The sequence below is a fragment of the Ambystoma mexicanum genome, chromosome 3p (assembly GCF_040938575.1).
Source record: "Ambystoma mexicanum isolate Mex_15411 chromosome 3p, UKY_AmexF1_1, whole genome shotgun sequence".
Taxonomy (NCBI): domain Eukaryota; kingdom Metazoa; phylum Chordata; class Amphibia; order Caudata; family Ambystomatidae; genus Ambystoma; species Ambystoma mexicanum.
The window spans coordinates 343,237,308-343,259,632 of NC_090925.1; the positions used below are offsets into that span (position 1 = coordinate 343,237,308).

The window sequence follows — 22,325 nt, forward strand, 5'->3', positions numbered from 1 at the left end:
AGGCAGTGTGCGTATGGAGTTCTAGTTGGTCTAGTTGAGGTGTGATTGTGGAACTTGTCTGCCAGGTATTTGGGTGCGTCGTTAGAGCGGCATTTATGGACGATGACGAGGGATCTGAGGGAGATTCTGTCTCGTACTGGGAGCCAGTGAGCATCTTGTCTGAAGCTGGAGATGTGGGCGTTTCGTGGGATACTGAGGGCTGCTCTGATGGCATTATTTTGAAGTACCTGTAGTTTGTTCAGGTTGTGTTCTGATGAGCCAAGTAAGAGGGTGTTGCAGTAGTCAATTTTTGAGAGCACTAACGCTCTGGCTAGTGTAATGCAGCTAGAAGGTGATAGGAAAGGTTTGCAGGCGTTGATGAGCTTATTGGTGTAAGCGGTTGAAGAGGCAGTTGCGTTCACCTGTCTTTTGAGCGAGAGAGTAGAGTCTAGATAAACCCCAAGGGTTTTAATTTCTTTGGCTACTGTGATTAGGTTACCATCTATGTTGAAGGACGCGTAACGGGGGTCTAGTTTGTTTAGCCGGGGTTGGGAGCCGACAATGAGGAGCTCAGTTTTCTCATCGTTGAGGCATAGGCCGTGCTCTGCCATCCAGGCTTGGATCTCTAAATAAAGGTTGTTGATTTTGGTGGAGTCCTCGTCGTAGCACCCTGATAGGGTGATGAGAACCTGGGTATCGTCAGCATAGTTTGTGTAAGTGACACCTAGATTATCTAGGCGGTCAAACAATAGCTTTGTGAAGATATTGTATAGGGTCGGCGAGACGCACGAGCCTTGAGGAACGCCGCAGGTGATGGGGACAGGGAGTGCTGATGCCCCTGGGGAGAAGACTCGGGTGGTTCGGTTGGTTAGGAAGGACTGGATCCAGGCAGTCGCCTGGTTAGAGAAGGCCGCTGAGGTCATCAGATGTTCTGTGATGATCTGATGGTCGACGAGGTCGAAGGCAGCTGATAGATCTAGCAGTAGGAGAATGGCTAGATTACCCTTGTCCTTTGCCTCGTCCATCTGGATTTTTAGGTCCAGTAGGGCTGACTCTGTTCCATGCCTTGGCCTGAAGCCGGATTGTCTGAGACCCAGGAGGTTGTTGTCTTCCAGGTGCTTCTGTATTTGCAGGTAGGCCACTCTGTCTAGGATCTTTAGGATGTAGGGAACGGTGGTGATTGGCCTGTAATTAGTTGGGTTATTGGGGTCTAGATTAGGTTTTTTTAGAAGTGGCATGACCCAGGCCTCCTTGAGGCTACTGGGCACTGAGCTTGATTTGAAGGATGCATTGATGAGGGCTGTTATGAAGGGGGCCAGAGTGTTGGCGCCTTCTTGGATGATGGGAGCTGGGCATGAGTCCCCTTGGCATCTAGAGGGCTTGAGGCCCTTAATGATGCTTTCCACTTCTTTAGTGGAAACTGGTGAGAAGGAGAAGGGGGGGCAAGTAGGTGTTTTGGGGGTGGTGGGCGGAGGGTGGTTTGTTTTTTTGGATAGGCTGAGCTTTTTCAGTTCGATTTTGGATTGTAACATGGTGATTTTGTCTGCAAGGGCTTTTTGAATCCTCTCACACCAGTCTGCATCTTTCACGCAGGTTTCAGCCAGAGTGGGGGGGGATTCGAGTTCCCTAAGGATATTGAAGAGCTCTTTTGTTTTGGATTTGGCGTTCTCAATTCTGTTATCATATGTCTCTTTTTTGGCCTTAAGGATAGCAGTTTTGTAGGTGGTGGCTGCTATCGAGAGTTGAGTTTTGTTGGAAAGGGTGGGCATTTTTCTCCAGGTGGCTTCTGCGGCTCGTTTGGAGTTTCGGAGGATTTTTAGCTCTGGTGTGAACCATTTGTTCATATGAGCTGCCGGTTTGGCTTTGGTGAGTTTGAGTGGGGCGATGGTGTCTATTGCTGATTCTAACGTTTTGTTGTAGAGGTCAGCGAGTTTCTCTGCATCTAGGTTGGCGTAGTTTGTAGGGGTACAGATATTGTCTATAAGTGGGCAGAGGTTTTGTAAAGTAATGTTGCGGTTGTTTCTGGTGAGGGTTTGGGGGATGGTAGGGGTTGGAGAGTTTGGTTGTGGATTCCCTTGTATGGAGAAGGAGATGGCGTGGTGGTCAGACCAAGCAGTTTGCTCGTTTTTTGTAATGGTCGTAGAGCAGTTGAGATCCGCTAGCCAGTCCAGGGTCCTGCCTTTGTTGTGGGTAGGGTCTGTGATTCTAAGCTTGAACCCTAGTTGGGAGATGGTGCTTTCCAGGGAGAGTGCATTGGTATCGTTTGGGTCGCCGAGACCGAGGTTGAGGTCGCCAAGGAGGATAATTTGAGATCCTGTTTTGGTGTTGGTGGTCAAGAGGTCAGATTCTTCTTCCGATCAACGGGGACCTGTTTTGGAATTTTCTACGCCCCTCAAGGGCAGATTGTCATCGAATTACACTTCCTGGAGGATTCCGGAAGACTTTTGAGGCCTACCCTGTCGGACATGACCCAGGACAAAGGAGATTCGACGCCTACAGGATCCAAACTGTTCAGGAACTGGCCAGGATGTGGACTGCAGAACGTCTTTAAGGAGGATGAACACTCTTGGTGCCTCTACTGCTTACATGCCAACAAGTTGCATGTGGAGGACTGTGCGTTCTGCAAGAAAATGTCCGTCCGGATCATGAAGGACCGTCGTAAACGTCTTGCGGACTGGCTGGAAGCGAAGAGCCCAGCAGCAGGTGAGAAGAAGTCCAAGCGATCTTCTAAGACCTTTGAGGGCGCTTCGGCGACGGGGGTCCAACAAAAGGCAAAGCACTGCGAGTCCACGGGCACTGGGAGCGCCGTTAGTTCGGGCTCCTCGGCTGCCAGGCAGAGCGGGATGTCACCGACGCCATCATCCACGAGCCAACGCTCTGGCTCGGTGAAAAGGAAGTCTGAGAACCCGGGTAAGCTTTGGGAGAAGCCCCCAGTCAATCCCGACTGAGAAAGCCAAGGGGGGGCGAGTGGGTGACCCTCCCCCTAAGGTGAAGGCCTCAGACGCGTCCAAGGTCATGAAGGCCCTGATTCAGCCGGCTAAGGCCTCGATTTGAAGGAGTACTGGCGGCTCTGCCGAAGTCTGTGGAGGATACCCCAGTGGAGACGACTGCCGGGCCTAGAGTTTCCCTGCCACCCCAGAGGGAATCATCTTTCCAACCTATCGAACACCCCCGTGAAACCCCGGGACAAGAAAGAGGGGGGCACGGTAGCCCTAACAGACACGGATACCACCTCCGAGGATGACCTGGCTGGCATCAAAGCTATCCTGGACAAGAGGTTCGAGGCCTACGGGAGGGATCCCGAGGAGGCGGACGTAGAGAGCAACGGTGGAGCCTACGAGGAGCTGAGGGAAGTGGAGGAAACTAAGGACCCCGTGCCCCAACCGTCGCTCCCTTCGCAACCGGTGCCTACGCCACAGGACAATTAAGGAGCAATCTTGATGGCTTTGCAGACCCTGTGTATGGAGATAAGGACAAGGTTGCCCTTGCCCCCAGCGGACAATCCAGCGGCGCCTGGACCATCGGGGAGCCCTCCAAACAAGTGGAGGCGAATCCATCCTCCCCCCTCCTTTCCATCCTTCACCTCCATCCCCTCCACCGAGGGATGAGACGAGAACGGAGACAGCGACGACGGGGACAGACGACGATGGTAGTGACGACGGGCTGGATCTCCCATCACTCCCTGCCCGGGCCTCCCATTGCAACAAAATTGGCTCCTTTCATGCCTTGATCACCAGGGCATCAGAGCTTTTCCAGATCTGCCCCAAAGAGCAGAAGAAGGAAGGTTTCCTCTACCAACGAGGGGAGGCCGAGAGGACGATCGTCCTCTCAGTCCCTTTACTGGACGACATCTGGGACGAAGGACTGTCCCTGCTGAAGAACCCGTCCATGGCCCCTGCAAAGAGGGACCTGTATGAGAAGAAGTACCGGGTTCCAGACTCTGCGCCTATGTGCCTCAGGGCACAGCCGTCCCCGGACTTGGTGGTCTCTGCGGCAGCCAAGAAGAAATCGACGGCATCAACTTCCACTTTCCCACCTGACGGCTAGGGGAAAAAGCTTGATGCCATGGGACGACGGGTCATCTCGTCGGCAGCGACGACTATCAAGGCAGCCATCGCGATCGTGGCTTGCTACGACAAGGAGCTGTGGTTCAAGATCGCTCCCCTCCTGGACTTCCTCCCAGACGACAAGAGGGCGGAAGCCCTTGAAATCCTGCAGAAAAGCGAGGTGGCTTTGGACCACGCCATCAATGTGGCTACTGACATTGCCGACCCCGGCTTTTGCCAGATAGGCAACAGCGTTTGCCTTAGTCGGCGCGGTTGGCTCAAGACCACCGATTTTCCGTCAAGACGTGCAGACCAGGTTACTGGACATGCCCTTCAACAGGAACATCCTGTTTGGCAAGGCAGTGGACGAATTACTGCAGGCCATCAAGGCGAACTCTAAGACAGTCCGGGCCTTGGATTCTCTCCATCGATGACGGCTGTCCTTTCGGACCTCCGGAGGCAAGTCTCAAGGTACCTCAAAAGGATTCGGCGGCGGTTCCTCCTCGTACCGCCAAGCTGCCCGTTCCTTGTCGCAGGAAGCTTACAGAGGACACAGCAAGAGCGGTGGATACCGTAGTCGCCGCCAAGGAGCCCACGGTGGCAAGGCCTCCGCGAAACAGGATTGAACCGGCCGTGATGTCGGGCCCCTACCTAAGCACCCCGGTGGGAGGCCAGATGGCGAACTTCGTCAGTGTGTGGGAGTCCAAAGAAAACCACGTTCCACAGCTGCTTCTAGAGGTACGAGCCATGCTGAGAAAGGGTGCGATACAACTCGTCCCAAAGAGGTTCCGGGGCTCGAGTGTACTCACGGTACTTCCTCGTCCGAAAGAAGACCAGCGACTGGCGACCCATCCTGGACCTTCGGCGCCTCAACAAATACATCAAAGCCCAGAAGTTCTGGATGGTTACCCTTTAGCACGTGCTGGGACAGCTGGAGGAAGGCGACTTCCTATCGTCGCTGGACTTGGAGGATGCTTACCTTCACATCCCATACACAAAGGACATCGAAAGTCCCTACGTTTCGTGGTCCAAGGGCGGCACTACCAGTTGAAGGCCCTGCCCTTCGGGTTGAAGTTGGCCTGAGGGTCTTTACCAAGTGCCTGGCACCGGTGGCGGCGCGGCTGCGCCTGCAGGGGATCCACGTTTACCCCTACCTGGACGATTGGCTCTTCCGAGGAAAGTCAAGAGAACTCGCCGTCGACCACACAGCGAAGACCGTCCGCCTGCTCACGGAGCTGGGATTCTCAATCAACTTTGCGAAGTCCCACTTAGTACCATCGCAGGACGCCCTGTTCCTGGGAGCCAGACTCGACACAGGGGCGCGGTTGGATTCACCGTCAGAAGAGAGGACGAAGGACATCCTGGGCAAGGTACAATGGCTGTTGACCATGGAAGTGGCCAGGGTGAGGTCCATCAAGTCCCTGCTCGGCATGATGTCCTCCTGCATCTACCTCGTGCGCCTGTGAACACTGCGGATGTGACCACTGCAGGAGTTCCTCGATGCCCGTTGGATGCAAGTGGCGGAGAGCTTCGAAGACAAGATCTCCCTCAACGCGACTTTCCATCAAGCAATTCGGTGGTGGGGCACCCGCACGCATCTTGCGGCGGGCATGGACTTCCAGACCCCAATGCACTAGGAGATGGTAACGACAGACGCCTCCCTGGAGGGATGGCGAGCGCACACCAGAGATCTCCACGTAAGAAGCATTTGCCTCCCAGAGGAGAGGTCACCTGCACATCAACGTCCTGGAGCTCCGGGCCGTGTTCCGGGCTAAGGGTGTCACGGTATTAGTATTAGTTTTATGACGGTACGATAACCTTCTTGCCAAATGACGGTATATCGTGGTTATCGCGGTATAGCAGGTGGAGTTAACTAATCTTAACAAATATTTTCTAAAAGGTCATAAATTGTCAGATTTATCATCACAAACAAAACCAGGCACCCAGGGCCAGAATTGGGCTTTTCAACATAATTTCCACTGAAATGCCATCTCTTTCTTCCACCAAACACACATGTGGAGAGGAGGAGGGTGGCGAGGAAGCCCTGCTGCGACTGGCAAAGCAAACTGAATAGCTTTTCTTAAGTGGTCATTTAGGCTTTTAGCTCCCCCACTGGCTACTGGTGAAGATGAACATGTTGCCATCTTGATAACCTGCATGCCACAGATCAATGGAGGCTGATGGTAGTATACACTTGTGCGCATACACACGCGCACACACACTCTCTCTTTGTGTTACAGCCTTTAGTTTACTTACGGGCCAAAAGGTGTTCAGTAATCACATTTGGTATGGCAGCAGGGAATATCCACAGAGAGGAGTGAATTTCGCAGTGTGACTTATTATATGTAAATCCTCCATTGTCATATGTTTTGCAAACATCCATTATAAATATATAAACCCCAAAGCCGCCAACCCAAAGTAAACCCTTTTCCTTCTTGGCACTTTATGTATTCTTCCTATTGCTAACATATTGATATTATGTCAGGCACGTGTGGTTTATGGAATGGCATTAAAAACTGCTCCAACTGAAACTACTTTGCAGACGGCACATCCAACAGTGCAAAGCCAAGACTGCGCAGCACTTGCTTACTGCAGCCTTTCTAAATCACATTGAAAAGCACACTTAACGATATAAACGGTATACCGGTATAAACAATGTGACGGTTATTATTGTTCAATTAAGTGGTTCACGGTATCTTTAACGGTATACCGTTATACCGTTACATCCCTATTCTGGGCCCTCAGGTCTTCCTTCCGTCCCTCAAGGGCAAGGTGGTACAGATCTTCACCGACAACACCACCACGATGTTCTACATCCGGAAGCAGAGGGGGGGGCACCAGACCCCCAGCCCTATCCAAGGAATCCGTCGTCCAGGGAATGTTCCTGGTACCTTTTCATCTGGCAGGAGCAAAAATCACAGTTGCCGACACACTAGGCAGCGAGCTGCGCTCTTGCGAATAGTGGGAGCTTCAGCAGGATCAAGTGGATCTCCTACTCTGACGATGGGGCAGTCCCCAGATCGACCTGTTCGCTACGTCGGCGAACACCAAGTGCTGGAGGTTCCCCAGCAGGTTTCCCCAGCCAGGGGGCATGGGCGATGCATTCTCCTTCCCCTGGGACGGACTGTTCCTGTATGCGTTCCCGCCGTTGATTCTGCGACTCATAAGTCAACTCAGACGGTCCCGGTGCAGGGTGATCCTTATTGCACCGGCGTGGCTGGGGCAGATATGGTTCCTGGACCTTCTGGACTTCTCAGCTTCCCCCCTAGTCAAACTGCCGACAGACGGGGATCTTCTCGCCAGGGAAGGAGGCGCCATCCTACATCACAACCCGGGATCGCTGAACCTACAGGTGTGGCTCCTGCAGCACTAGAGTTTGGAGGCTACGATATCACGGCAGACTGCAAGGTGGTACTTGTAAAGGCCAGGGCATCCTCGACTCTTAAGTGCTATGGACATAAGTGGAAGAGGTTCTCTGTCTGGTGCTGTGCACAGAAGATCAACCCTCTACGGATTACGGCACCTCAAGTGCTGCCGTACTTGCTGTCGCTGGCCAAGGTGGGGCTGGCACATGCCTCCATCAAGATCCATCTGGCGGCTATCTCCCGCTACACCAGAACTCTGGGGCGGTCGTGGCTGTGGTCTCACCGCCTGGTGAAGGAGTTCATGAAAGCACTGTTCCGCTCGTTCCCGCCGGTGAAGGCTCCGGCACCGGCGTGGGAGCTCAACATGGTGCTGACCAGGCTCATGGGTCCCCCATTCGAGCCCTTGCATTCGGTACCGCTGAAGTTCCTCTCGTGGAAGACAGCGTTTCTTGTGGCCGTCACCTCCGCACGACAAATGGGAGAGATCCAGGCCCTTTCCTGTAAGCCTCCATACCTGACATTCCACTAGACGAGGGTAGTGCTAAGGACGCACCCCTCCTTCATGCGCAAGGTGCCGTTGGACTTCCATCTCAACGAGCCCTTGGTGTCGCCTGTTTTCTTCCCGTCGCCTTTGTCGCCGGCTGAGAGGACTTTGCACTCGCTGGATGTGGTTAGAGTGCTGAAGTTCTACATAGACTGCACAGAGTTTTCAGAAGACATCACAGCTGTTTGTGAACTTTGGCCCTGTGACCCCAGGGAAGGCCCTCTCGAAGTCTTCCATTTCCAGATGGCTCTCCGGCTGCATCATGCACTGTCACCGGCTGGCAAACCGACCGTTGCCCGGCAGTCCGAGAGCCCATTCTACCAGAGCGATCACTGCTTCTACGGCGTTCCTGTCTGGTGTGCCCCTGCTGGACATCTGCAGGGTTGCTACTTGGAGGTCGGCCCACACCTTCACGAGATTCTACTGCGTCGACTGGGATTCCAGGGAGGAGTCCAGAGTCGGCCAGGCAGTGCTGCGCAGCCTGTTCGCTTGAAGGTGAGCCTGTTGAGGAGGTAAGAGATGCTTAATGTTGAGTTGTTGAAATGCTTAATGTTGAGCCTTGCCACCTCCCGTGGTTGCGCATGTGGGTACTGGTATGTATTCTTGTATTCTTGTATGAGCATGTGGATCCATGCCAGACCCCATGCTGGAGAAGGAACAAGTTACTTATCTGTAACTGTTGTTCTCCAGCATGGGTCTGGCATGGATTCACATGCAAACCCTCCCTCCAACCCCTCTGTGGCTCTTCTCTTGGTCCTACTGCCACTTTACGTGCTACCAAATCTGAAGATGGCTGCCAGAGGAGGGGCTTCGGTAGAGGGCAGTCATTAGCTTTGTCCCAGGGCCCCCTTGACGATTCTCTGCTTCACTATTTCATGGCAGGCCCCTTGGTGCTTTTCTTCGAACTCACCCGAGGTATTTCTCTTCCCTGATTTTGCACACGAGGGACCAGCTCCCCTTGGCTCTTCTCGGTCTCTTTTTGTAACAAAGCGCACCCTTCTTTCTCCAATGTTATCCTGCGCTGCAACCCTTCCCACGTAAACATGAGGTCAAATGGAAAGGTCCATTTGTAGTGTATGTCTTTTGCTAGCTCCCTTACTGCCAGGCCCATTTGTCTCCTTTTTAGCAAGGTGCTCCAGCTCAATCCTGGAATAGTTGGATGTGTGTGCCTTTGATGTTCAGGGGTTCCTTTGCTCTTGCGGCCTGTAGAATCCTCTCCGTCTGTGGATAAGATGAGAGCGCCACCAATACATCTCGTGGATGCTGTCTGCCTCCAGATACCTTCCGTCATGTTCTGTGCACTCTATCAATACCAATATCCTGCTGTCAGGTGTTTTAGCATGGAGTCCTCAATTTCTTCTGGGAGATTTGTAATCCTGATGTTGGACCTTCAGGATCTATTATCACGGTCTTCTGCCTGTAAAGATCCTGCTCAGGTGCTCGAGGAGCTCGCTGTTCTCTTTAACTTTGTTGATCGTCTCCTGCAGGCCCCACTCCAAAATATCGGTACGTTCTCCCAAATGTGAAATTTCCCTTCTTCAAGTCTGTCATGACAGAGTTCAGATCAGATCCCAACAGTTGGGACTGCGTCTGAAACTAGACCATGAGGGACTCTTAAAATTCCTGAGGATGGATTTGCCCTGCCTCTCCGGTGCAGCCCTTGCCCCTTCAAGTTTTCCACTTTGTGAGAGCTCTCTGGGGCTCCACAGATGCCAAAGGATGGCAAAGGGGGCTAGATCCAGGCTAGACCTCGGCCCAGGGGCGTCCCCCTGGTATTTTAACACATCTGTTCAGCAGCCACTTCCCTTCGAGGTTGTTTTCCCCACTTCCACAATGGGGGTGGGGCCAGGCCGGGCCCAGGATAATGGGAGGTTTGGTTGTGGGAGAATTGGTCAACGCTGATTTAATCGAATTTTGAATAACTATATTTGCCACAAATATATGTGGGGGATCAGTTTAGGTGAGTAATGTGGGAGGGGGGTTGTGGGTGGTCTGGGGGGGTGATCTCCCCAGCATATATTTGCAGCAAAGTAAAAAAAACTAAAGATATTAGATGAAATCGTTTTCGGCCAAAATAATTCTGCAAGATCAAATAGACCCGGGCTCAGTGCAGTTGTAGTCTTGTTTTTTGGTGACACACCGGGGGGAGGGGCGGGTCGCAATATGTCTCAGTTTGCGTTTTTTTCCTTGTTCTGCAGGCTACCCATTTCCAGGCCTGTCTTTCCCTTCCTTCAGGTGCTCCTCCCAGCTGCCCTGCCTTTTCCTACAGCAAGGGGGTCTGAGACTTGCCCTCCCGAGGTCACTTCGCCGGTTCCTAGTGATAGCCTTGACATCCAAAGCATTGGATGCAAAAGTCTCGGAAAAAAAATGCATCGAAAAAATGCATTTCATTTTTTTTATGGGGGGCCCCCCCTCTCCAACGCACGTTTTTTACCCCTTAAAACCTATTTTAATAAAAAAAAACCTTTACCTACAAAAAAAGATTTTTTCAATGCATTTTTTTATTTATTTTTTAGGCTTTTGCATTCGATGCTTTGTTTTTGAGGGAATCACTTCATACCCATTTCGCCTGCTTCTGCTTTTATTTATAGGTTACCTGGCTGATGGTGCCTCTCCGGCTGGTGCAATCTCCCTAAAGCCTGCTCGGTCAAGCGGGACTCTTCAATTTTGGACTGGCGCCCACAGCGTTCGTGTCTCTTCTTTCTCAGAGGGCGCCCTGTGCCTCGTGCCTCTCCCACGGTGCCCGCTACGCTCTGAATCGCTGCTGCGGAACGGGCTGAGTCCAGCACCCTCTGCCCGCCACTACACCCCCCCCCTGCTCACCTTTCCAGAGGGATTGTCTATCACGGCTTCACTTCGATCAGTCTCGGAGACCCCCGTTGGCTCCAACTCGGGACTTCACCGGTCTCAGCAGGCTTCCGTGTCTCTTCAGGCATACTGCGAGTGGGGCCTCACGAGCTTCCAAAGAAGGGCCTCTGCTTGCTCAGGGAGAAAGGAAGAGCTGTAAAGATGCCTTAGACCCCATTCTGGTGGGAGCCGCCTTAATTTTTCAAGAGGCTGCACAAAGTCTGCTGGGCAACATCTACAGCCATCATGTCTCCCTTGTTGGCCGTGGAAGGCCCTTTTTGAGTATATGATCAAATGAAAAAGTGCCTGCAGTAAAATCAAAAAACATGGTAGAAAAATATCTGCTGCTGCTAGCCCCTTCTTGAATATCTCGTAAAAGTAACAGAAATTGTAGAAAAACAAAACAAAAAAAGGCATACCAAGTACCCCAGAAGCACTTCACTGTAAGGTGATGTGTTCTAGAGTAAAACAGAAAAGGAATCTAGCAAGGCGACATGGTTCTTCCACAGGCCCAGCTAGTGCCAGGGAGATTGTGAATTACTCAGGAACCACTACAAGCCTTTGGGTTGAGTGTGCTGTCTTTCTTCTGGGACCAGCCCACAAGAAGTTTACCCATTTCTACATTGTGGACCTGTAAGGAGGGAGCCTGACTTAGTTGCCCCCTTGTGATTATGGTTAACTCTGAGAGACCCATAAGTCAGCCACCTTTGCTAGTTCCCTTGAATCAATGACTTTGGAATCAGTTAATTGTTGATGCAACTCAGGGGATTGACCATCCATGATGTGCTCCGGCATAACTAAATGAATCATTCCTTCAATGAAATACACCTTGTAGCCATTCCCCACCGATTCATTCATTCAAGTGTTTCAGGGAGCCATTCGCCCATAAATCCCACTGTACATCGTCCTCGTGCTTCTTAAAACTCCTCGGATAACGAATGGGAGTCTTACCAAATCTCAATACAAGAGCAGCTTTCACACTCTGACACGTCACTCTCTCTTCTGCACTCAACTCCAAAGTAGCAGCTTGTGTATTTTGGGGCAGATTAGAAAGATGGAATTGAAACCTTCCTGTCTACAGAGAATGCTCTCCACAACCAAACTCAAAAATATGAAACCATTCCAAAACGTCCATTCATTCCTCATATATACTCAATATGTATGGACCTTAGACTGAGGGTCCAATATCCATCCCCAGCTCCCGAACTAGTATTGTTGGCCTTGATTTTTCAGAATTTCCAGTTTAAGTTAAAAGTTGATGAGCTTGCTTGGCCTCTTTCTAAGCTCCCTTGTGGGTCATCTCCTCCTACTTTTTTAGAGCCAGCTACTGAGTTTTGTGCGCAGTCTCCAGGTAGCCTTTGCTCCATCTCCAGGGCTCTAACTCAGAGTATCTCTCTAAAGAGAAGGAGGTCTCATCTGGAGAAAAGAAAGCCTCTCCAACCTCAGCAGCAGGATTTTCAGACTGACACTCCTGAAGAATCCAAATGAAATCTGCTTGGGTACCCATAGCAGTGAGAGCTCTGACAGTACATGTTCCTTGCTCCGCATTCATCTAGTGCTGGGTCTGACAAGGACAGAAAATAATGAAAACCCTACAGAAAATCCCACCCACCATGCAACCTTTGCCTACATTGATGGCTGACTGACCATAACGTTCTCTGACCTTGTAAATTTCACAATAACCTTTGCATGGAATGCTGAACCCACAGAACTGCTAGAAACTCTCCAAAGAACCCACAATTCTGTTCAGCGCTTTGGCGTAAAGCGCTATACAAATAAATGAATAAACACAAAATAAGTTACCAAAACAAAAACCAACCCACCAACAGTTAAGCCCGCAAAACCTTTGTTGACAGTGAGTTGACTCACGTAAAATAATTCATATTTAAAAGAATAAAGCAGTTTTTGCATTCAGAATAAAAACCAATACTGTTGGAACATTGTTTTTGCAACACGTTAGAACCACCTAAAGGTAAGCATCATATTTTTTGTAACCAATTTTACATGAGCAAGCAGTGACAATTTCAGTAATCTGACTGTGTCACAAGGGGATAAGGAACCCTTCTCAGGCTGACGTGGGAGCCCGATCATGGTGGAATCCAGAGCTAGTCCTGCACCTCAGAGGTTAATGGTGGCAGCTAAGCGGACCCCAATTCCTTTCTACATACATACCTCTTAAGGAAAATGCCGGACAGGTTTTATCGTTTTGTAGAACCAGCCGTGTGGCAACAGCCATAAGGAGAGACTGGCCGCAGGACTGCAAACAATCACCCCACTGTAACTGCTGACGGTCATCTGAGCTCCAGAACCAGCTGGGTGAGAGAACCAACAAATGGAGAGCTTACACGACTGCCAGATGACGTGCACTGCTCCCCAGCACCTGCGCTTGCACTGTCCAAACCGCTATGCCAGACCTAGCACATCAAGGACTTGACAAGAAGCAGCGTTCCTCTAATGGGCTTCGATCTACCTTGGGGGTTAACTCCTCACAGCCCCTGAACACAAACTGGGACCATTTGCAACGCGGGCCACTATTATTGCACTGTGGCCCTGCATGCACATGGAGAATCTTGCAAGACTTAACCTGCTACTTGTAAACATCAATGATTGTAATACCTGCTCGGTGGTGAAGATGGGATTAGATTGTACAGGGCCACCAAACCAATAACAGAAGGAGAGTCCAGGATAAGAGGGCCAACAGGAAACTGAAAGGTGTGGGTTTTTTGGGTGAGGTCGGAGGAGGAGGAGGTGACAGACCAAGAGACAAGCAGTAGGGAGGACAGCGGATTGGAGTGTGGAGGTGAATTGGGGAAAAGATTAGTTATTTTTTGGTGAGAGCACGTGGTACTTTGTGGTGAGTGTGCATTGAAGGTGATTGAGAGAGCTAGAGAGTGAGTGAAAAGTGAGTGTCAGGGTGAAAAGAGGTTGAAAGGGAAGAAGGTGGGGTAGAGTCATAATAGTGAGTTGTAGTGACAAGGGGTGGAGGCCAGTAGTAAAAGAAGGAGCGGAGGCAAGTAATAAAAGAAAAGAGATGGTGGAGGAAGACGGTGGGAGAATGAGACAAGGTGGGTGGAGTTGAACCCAGAAGAGTAGTGAAAGGAGAATAACCGTCAGCGATGGGGAGAGGATTGTCAGGGCGTTGGAGGAAGGAGACTGAGTCAGGCAGCATATTTTAAAGGCACAACCCTGTAATCCTTTTTGTTACGAACAACATAATGGGTTGATCTTAGAAAGTTCTGGAGTAAGCTTAGTTGGAGAAGATTGCCTTCAGGTCCTCATGCACAGCTAGCTGTCTAGAGATTAGGCAGTAGGGGTTCATAGTCTATATGTTAACCCGGGGACTAGAGGTGCCTGGTCTATGCTGGAAATGCTACATATAGGGGACGGCCCTGGTACCCTGCCAAAGAACTGAAATAAAAACCTGGAAAATTCTCTCGGAGTTGGATGCATAGTACATACACACATTCCACAATACTAGATTTACAGATAGGTAAGTATGCAGTTCTACTCCGAGAATGAATTTATACAAGGAAAGTTTCAGATTTTTCATCCAGAAACTAATGTACATAGGTAGGTAGGTTCTCTATGTACTTGCTAGATACTTGTGTGGATTTCACTGTGTCCGAGGTACCATGAATTCTCAAAGGTGATCACTGATTGTTAAAACAGTTTTTGTACAACTCTGTTGAGGGATCTACATCCACTAACAATAGCGGGTGTGTAACTCGCCTAAAAATGAAGGGAAGCAAAACCACTCTTAACGGTAAGTAACATGGACAGAGCGACAGGGCTTATTAACTCTTGAGTAGTTGTAGCAGGTTGTCACAAAGGTAAAATTAGCCTAAACCCTTAGCTCTGGAAGATACACCACACTGAAATACTGAAAAATATATACTTTAACTATGTTACACATAAGATCTCTATAAGGTCAAGTAAGTACTTAGCACATAATACAGTTTTAGAATGTTTATAAAACAGTGAATGTCTTGTAGGAGTCTCCTCACCCAACTGCCTTTAAGTGGGCCCACTATCTCAGATTAACAGAGCGTAGGGGAAGGGAACCATACACCATTGGAAAGCAGATACAACTGTCTATGGGCCTGAACATTTAACCAAAGTGTCCTGAAGACACATCCCACTCTTACATATAGTATGTCCTAGAACAGGGTTCAGGACCTAATAAGTGTAGGCAAGGAGTAGGTGAAAAGGGAACCAATCATTTTAACCTACCTGTAAAATATTACAAAGTTCTCTAAGGCCCACATAACACTACACATTAATTCTGACTTGGAGCATAGTAGCAAAAATAACACAAATGAACGCAGGATAATTAAACCTAGTGATGGAGGGTAGGAAACATTTTGGAATCCTAGCCAAACGGCCTCCAAGAATGTCAGGATACACTTTTTAAACAGTTTCCATTGCAATACACTTCATGGAAAAATATTGACAGTCACCAACATTCACTACAGTGTAATAATACATTGACAATGAGAGAAGGGCGAAGCATGATTTTAAAAATTAAATTTAAAAATCAGTGCAAGTCTTACAATTCCAGTTCTTGGTCTACTGCTCACTGGACCCCATGTGGATGCAGGAACAAAATCCAGGGGCAGGTAATTACCCAAAAGGCACTTATCCAGGGGCAGGTAATTACCCAAGAGGCACTTTAGGAGAGTTCCAGGACAGGTACAAAATTCGATATGAATCAATGGGATCAAGTCAAGGGGCCAGCCTCTTGTATAGAGGTATGTCTGTTTTATTCCACATGTGTGGATTCCTCAGCAAACAACCCCAGGGAGGACCACAGGAGACCCCAAACAAGAGATCCAGAAGCTGGCTGCCGACCCAGAAGCCCTAGGAGAAGTTGCAGCAAAGCAGGATGGGCCCCCAATGGTAAGTCATTGGGAAACACAGTTGGGACACAAATCCAAAAGATCTCGACCACAGACCAGAGGCAATCCGTAGGTTGAGTATGTCGAATAATTAGCCACCCCAGGACCCAAAGGTAAGAACTCAAAGTAGAAGTTTTGGTGAAAATTGCTCCATCATGGCTTCACCCCTAGGTGTGCTTTATGGGAACTAGTGCCCAGGAGCAAATTACAACCCCTATTACCATGGAAAAGAACAAATTGCCTTTCCATGACAAACGTCGACCTTAAGGCCAGGAGTGAAGACTCCAGCGAGAAAGACAATGAGAGATTCGAGGAACCCATGCCGATGTACTCCAGTAGCTTGGTAAACACCAAAGGGTGGCAGCCTAACAGAAAACATTCCCAGCCGGGGATAATGGCAGATGATATTCTAGGACGTCCAAATAACCTATCTGGTGTGGTGTTGGTGTCCGAGCCCATCTGCAGGTGGTGGCAGGTGCTTCCAGCACCAAGGTGGCACACCATGGTGGTAAATAGTAGGAAAACAGTGGCAAATGAATCAGAAAATGGTTTTATCATGGAAGACTTGCCCCCGTGCACAAGGTGAGGCAGCGGAAAAATTCAGGCCGCCCAAACTGGACCTCCAGGAGTTGAAAAACCCAAATCACTGCATCTAGCCAGGTGAGGTTCAAAACAGAAAAAAAGTGCAGAAATCCACTGGAAGCACCCACCCCCTTCAGCAGACTGGAAGACCTGTTTCTTCCAAGCTGCAAAATAAACTGCTAAGAGGATCCGGGACTGGACAGACTTGTAGGTACCCCTGTAAAAAGGGACTAGCCAAAGGCCAGCCCACCAAACATAAGATGGGGCTGGGGGCAAATGGTCAGATTGCCAACCATACTGGTTGGTCAGTAGAAATGCCACTCAGCCTAAACCACCCCCACTGAAGTGAGAGGTAGGGTCCAGGGACCTAAACTGGCCTAAATCAGTTCATAATAATATGGATGCTGCAATGTGGAAGCAGACCACGTAGTCAGAACGACCATCTTGTGCCTATCTCAAGTTGGCCCTGAACAAAAGGAGCCCTAAAATACAGAATGACTGGGATCAGAATTAAAACAATTCTGCCCCAAGGGCTGCCAAAAAGGTACATTGAGCTACCCTTAAGGTAAAATGGCTTGCTCCCTGGTAAAGCCAAATCTACAGTGCAGCTACACTGAACTTGCTACTCATGGATTCCTGAAGGAAAGTGGGAATTAAGTCAGGTCAGCGCTGCCACCTAGTGAAAATGTACATACCAGTATGATTTAAACTGAAATACAACACATGATATGTTCCCTTTAATAATTCTTTAATGTCTGGCCAATGTATTTTTAAAAAGGAGTAATTTGGAGTGAATTATTGAATTGCTGAAGCTATAGGGCTGAAAATGTTCAGTTAACGACTTGTTAGAGAAGATCCAAATGGACTACTTGATCAATGATCCGCCATCAAGCACCAGTCCGAATTCTTTTGTTGAAATGGGCCAATCAAAGTTTACTTCTGTTCCCGTAAAATAAGGTTTTCAGTAACATTTGATTGTACAGTTCAGTTAAAGAATAGCAGAGTTATATAATCCCTAATTCACAGTAGGCTCTTTATTTACAGTTCCAAAATCTATTTAACCATCCACTTAGTAAATATGCAAACTTTGTTTCACAGTTTTATTATAATCTGCGTGATCAGAATATTATTTCCGCACTAGTGTTTTTATTTCTTTTTAAGGATGGTAAGGTTGGTCAGTTCTTTGTCCCACATGCAGTTTAAAAAATGAATATACAGATACACCTACCTTTTGTCCTTCATGCATCTTCCCCTTCCTCTCTTGTAAACCATGATTTATATTAACATTTGGTAGTGCATGTCTCTGAGATTACTGCACAATTAATTCAATCTTGTATCTTGCCCCATGTCAGGCCAATTGGAGCCCATTAAGTCCTTATTTGATTGTTTGCATTTTTGTATGTGTAGTTTTCCTTTCCCATTATAAATTAAAGAATGCAAAGAAACAGCAAGGGCTGCATCAGCATAATCTGTGATTTTTGTTAACTTCTAAAGAATGATACATAATATTCATGCAGCAAATAAACATACATTTTTGTCAACACTTGAAAAACACACATGTCCACAAATTGTTTGAGGGAAATATTTGGTAAACCCTGATGAACACAGATTTCGGAAAACATTTGAAATCCCCAGAAAAACACCACCAGACACAGAAAAATATAAACACTGAAAACGAGAAACCCTAGATATAATCGCCCTAGGACAAAAATAGGGTGCCTGAGAGGCACCCTTGGGGCAGTACGCCTGTTAAGGCATTTTTTGTACTACCCTCTAAGAACAATACAACCACTAACCATAATGCAAGGCTAACACATCTGAAAAAGGGAAGCCAAACCGATCTTTTCTTTTATATTCACATATTTATTAAATACCGCCCCCCATGGACCCCTGCCCATATAAGTGAAGAGGGCACCCAATTATTAAATTGTTCACAATTCCAGATAACTTGACCAAATTTCGTCATGGGGATTGTTTTTCTTCAGTCTGTACAGAATCAACTTTTCCAATAGAGCTATTTTGTGCAGATCCATCAACCACACCCTACAAGGTGGGGATTCTCTCACTCTTCTATTCCTGCAGTATTATTTTCTTTGCAGATAATGATGTCCTATAGAACCAGCATCTCTGTGGATATGACAAATCCTCAATTGGATCATCCTCCACCAAACTGATCATTGAAAATTCATAATCTATGTCCAACATTAAAACATTGTTCATTGTCTTTGTTACCTCCCTCTCGAACAGCCCCAACCCACTGAATTCCCAAATCATATGTTCAAATGACCCCACTGTGTGTTTACATCTCCAACATGCCTCAGAATCAAGTAAGCCCCTTCTGTAGAGTTTTACATGACTCCAATATACTCTGTTTAAGATTTGGCCTGCCTTACCCTTTTCTCAATGTTCAAAGAAGTCAATTTCAGGTTCCTGCATAAATTGTTCCATCTACTTAAACCCGTTTCTGAGCCTATTATTTCAGACCAGGCATTTAGAAGATCTTCGTTGCCCATCTTGTATTTTGCCAGGTGCTTATATACTTTAGAAGCGCTATGACTATCCAATCGGAATTCCAGTAACTGGTCCGCCATGTCTTTGCAACAATTCAGTATTTTCTCACCAACTGCCCTCTTCAGTTTTCCGCATTTAAAGTAGATAACGTGGACAGAGAAAAAAGGGTTAACTCTCAGTTAAGGTTAGTAGAATGACACAATTACAATTAGTCCACAAATGCAATTTAAGAAAGTGCACCACCCTCAGATATTGAAAAAGATATACTTTAACTTTAGCCTGTGAAAATAAGTACTTATGGAATAATATACTGCCATAAAAATAATCCCAGTGTATTATAAATACATTATGTCTAAACCGAACTTCCCTAACCCCACTCTATCTGTGGGCCCACTACCACTGGTAAGCACTCCCCATAAAAGTGTGGGTGAGGAGACTAAGGGGTTGGGCGAGGGGTAGTTTTGCGTGGCCCTCAGCTCCCTTTGAACCAGATGAACAGATTCAAACCAACAGAAAGGAAGATTGCATAGGTTTGTGGGACATCACCAAGGAGGACTTCTGTTCTCAATAGGCAGGGTCAGCACAGGAGCACTCCAGCAATGAAACAGATGGAAACAGGTAATAGAGTGGTCCCTAAGAGGAAATCTATATGAGGAAATCTGCTCAGAACGCAGGTTTGGAGCCTGCCGATGTAGCCTCAGGAACCGCAGCCGGAAATGTTGCATTGTCAGTCGGGTGGGAAGAGATCAGCCAAGGAGCCTTGCAATGCTGGGACAGCAGAACCGCCACTTCCAGAATAAAAAGTCAGAGGCAAATTGTTGAGGATAGATCCTCGGTGCAGCAGCAGGAAAGTTTGAAATAGTTTGCGGACATGCCACAGTTTGGCTGACAAAGACGCGTATCACATAGGAGTGGGCAAAAGGGCCTAGCTGTAGCTCGAAGGGAACCCCGGACGAAGAACAGATAAAGTGCAATAGGGACCATAGCCAGGGGTCACAGGTCATGGTTGGAACAAAGTGCAGCATGGCACACCACTGGATGTCTTCGCTCTGGGAGAACGGTACGAGTCTGGCTACGCTCGTCATTTGTCAAACAGAGGTCTACCTGATACAAAATCCACACCAGGACACCAAAAGGATGCAGAACCCTGATTCCAGGGTCAAGCAGCATAGAAGAGCTCTGGAATGTGATGGCGGTATGAAAACGCCTTCAGGAGAATGGATCCAGCTGCTCCTGCTAGATCATGGGACACAAGGACCGTATACTGCTGATTTATCTGAGAGGGGGAGCTTCACCATCTGGTCTTTTTGAGTCTGTAAAAAGGCTGGTCCAGAGCTTCCAGGGCTGACCTTGGTTCATTTGTCTCTTGTTGCTTTAGGATTGACTCACAGCATTATTGATGCAGATTAGCAGATTATACCTTTAAACCGCGGTTATGGTTAGACCCCCCCCCCCAACCTCCAAACATCACTGAAGTAACATTGAAAGGTTTGACAGTCAGCCAATGAGTGCTGGTTGCCCACACATCAACTTTTACATGCATCATCGCGGGCAAACTTGCAAGTGGCTTCCAGAGAAATGTCAGACAACCACACCCATCTGGCACACCCATTCAATCCTTAGTCTGAGCTTTATCAGAAATTACCATACATAATCATTCCTGGTTTCCACATAATCACAAAAGGGTAACGAATGACAGCTGCCTGGCTACTGGATTTCCAAAAGACTAGAGACTTCATTTTGGGAGCGTCTTGGAAGAAAAAGGCTTCCTCTGAGCCAAAATAGCTACAATTTGTGCAGCCACTGTTTTAAAGTGCATTGCCACCAACTAGATCCAGTACGCCTATCCAGTCAGATTTCCTACCCAGGGAGACTAGAGGGCTCCATGAAAGTATTCCCCACCATTGGGGGCCATAAGTGTCCCCAAATGGCCACACCTATGAGTTTTGTCCCTAGTGAGATGTGGATGGAAGTCGCAGGGGAAAGCTAGTAATTGCATCCCAAAAATCAAGCAAACTGTTTGGGGGGCTCCAGAAGCAAGCAAAATGGCATTTCTCTACCTTCGAGGTAGCCATTGTGTAATGGAAAGTGATTTTTCTTTTGGCAAAGCCTTTTCTTGTCACATCTGCAGATATTTCCCATCAATTGTGACGGAGTGAGAGCATGTTCTGGAATTCACCATGAATAACTGTTTAACTGGCCTGCACTAGTAACCGCATGGGCGTACCATACTTTTCTTGTCTTAATGTAAGTTCTTTGTGGCCTTCTGATTTACCACTTTTTTTAGAGACTTGATCTAGGGTGCCGTATACTACTTTAGTGGTATGCAATGTTAGTTTGTTGCTGAAATACTTGCTCTAATTGGAGGGATTCTTTCCTGATTCATGTTTCTGTTGTCCACATAGATTGTCCTGTACCGGGAAGAGGAAGTTTTGGAGTCCGAATGTGACATGGCTTCTGTCCATCATCTGCTGTCACAGATTCCTCAGGACTTGCCTTACGAGACTCTCATCAGCCGAGCAGGTGACCTCTTTGTCCAATTCCCACCATCCGAACTTGCCAGGGAAGCAGCACAGCAGCATGCAGAGAGGTGAGTTAGTTGTCCTTCTTTTCTAATAGAAGTGATTGAGGGCCATAGACACATGTCAAAATGGGGGACCCTTCTTAAGTTCACAGGAATAGATTGTAATGTTTTTTAATCATTATTTCCTACCATTGGAGGCTTCAGTATGTGTTAAGATGGATTTCTGAACTCTGACCTGGTGGGCAGAGGTTCAGGAGGCCAGCCCAGTTTCTTGGAAAAGGGTAACCTTCTGGACAAGCCAGGCCAATCAAGGTAGCTTGGCGGTGGTCAAGACTAGGTCTAAGGAGGGGTGAGGGTGACTGAAAGACCTCAATGAGCACACAGAGTAAAGGACACTTACAAATCACTCCCAGTCAGGTGCAGATATTTAAAAAAAATACATATATATTTATTTCAAGGCCTTTGAGTTTCAACACACAAATCAAATCACAGTAATACTATTAAGCCAACACAATCCTATTTAAATACATAAATACAAGTCCATTGGGGTCTAAAGGGTTAATGCACGAAATGGGTCCAAAACCTAAAGGGGGAAGGAAACTGGCAGTGCAAATAGTCTTTAGCCCCTTCTGCATCCAACACACTCCTAACTAAGATGCAGTCCGATCCCTAAGAAGAGTGGAGCCTAATGCTCAAATGTACATGCAATGCCAGCGCACGCGGTAGTTCAAATGGGCAAAACTGGGTCTCTTCAAGGGTCTGTAGCAACTCAGGAAGGCGGGTGAGGCGATGAAGAATAGGTTCCAACTATTCAAGGAGGGTCTCCACTTGAGGGCAGAGTCGATTCCAAGAGTTGGGAATAGCTTGCAAGTTCACACTATCAGTGAAAAGTAGAGAGGCCCCCAGGGGCCACTCGTGTCTAAAAATGGATGGAGGCACTAGGGGCCTTCGGTTAGGGTTGTGATTACTCACCAACCCCCGGCGCACTCCGGACCAAACTTCGGCAGTCGAGTCCACTTCGGTTGCATGTTC

At 48.1% G+C, this 22,325-nt stretch overlaps 1 protein-coding gene across 2 annotated transcripts in view; it reads left to right on the forward strand.

Moving 5' to 3' along the window:
- The window catches only part of TBC1D20 (TBC1 domain family member 20), a 509,368-nt gene that overhangs the window by 319,176 nt on the left and 167,867 nt on the right, over window positions 1-22,325 (forward strand). For both annotated transcript variants that reach the window (XM_069650950.1, XM_069650951.1), the window contains one exon: window positions 21,175-21,359. In XM_069650950.1, the coding sequence (XP_069507051.1) occupies window positions 21,175-21,359 (185 nt within the window). The remainder of the gene's footprint in view (window positions 1-21,174; window positions 21,360-22,325) is intronic.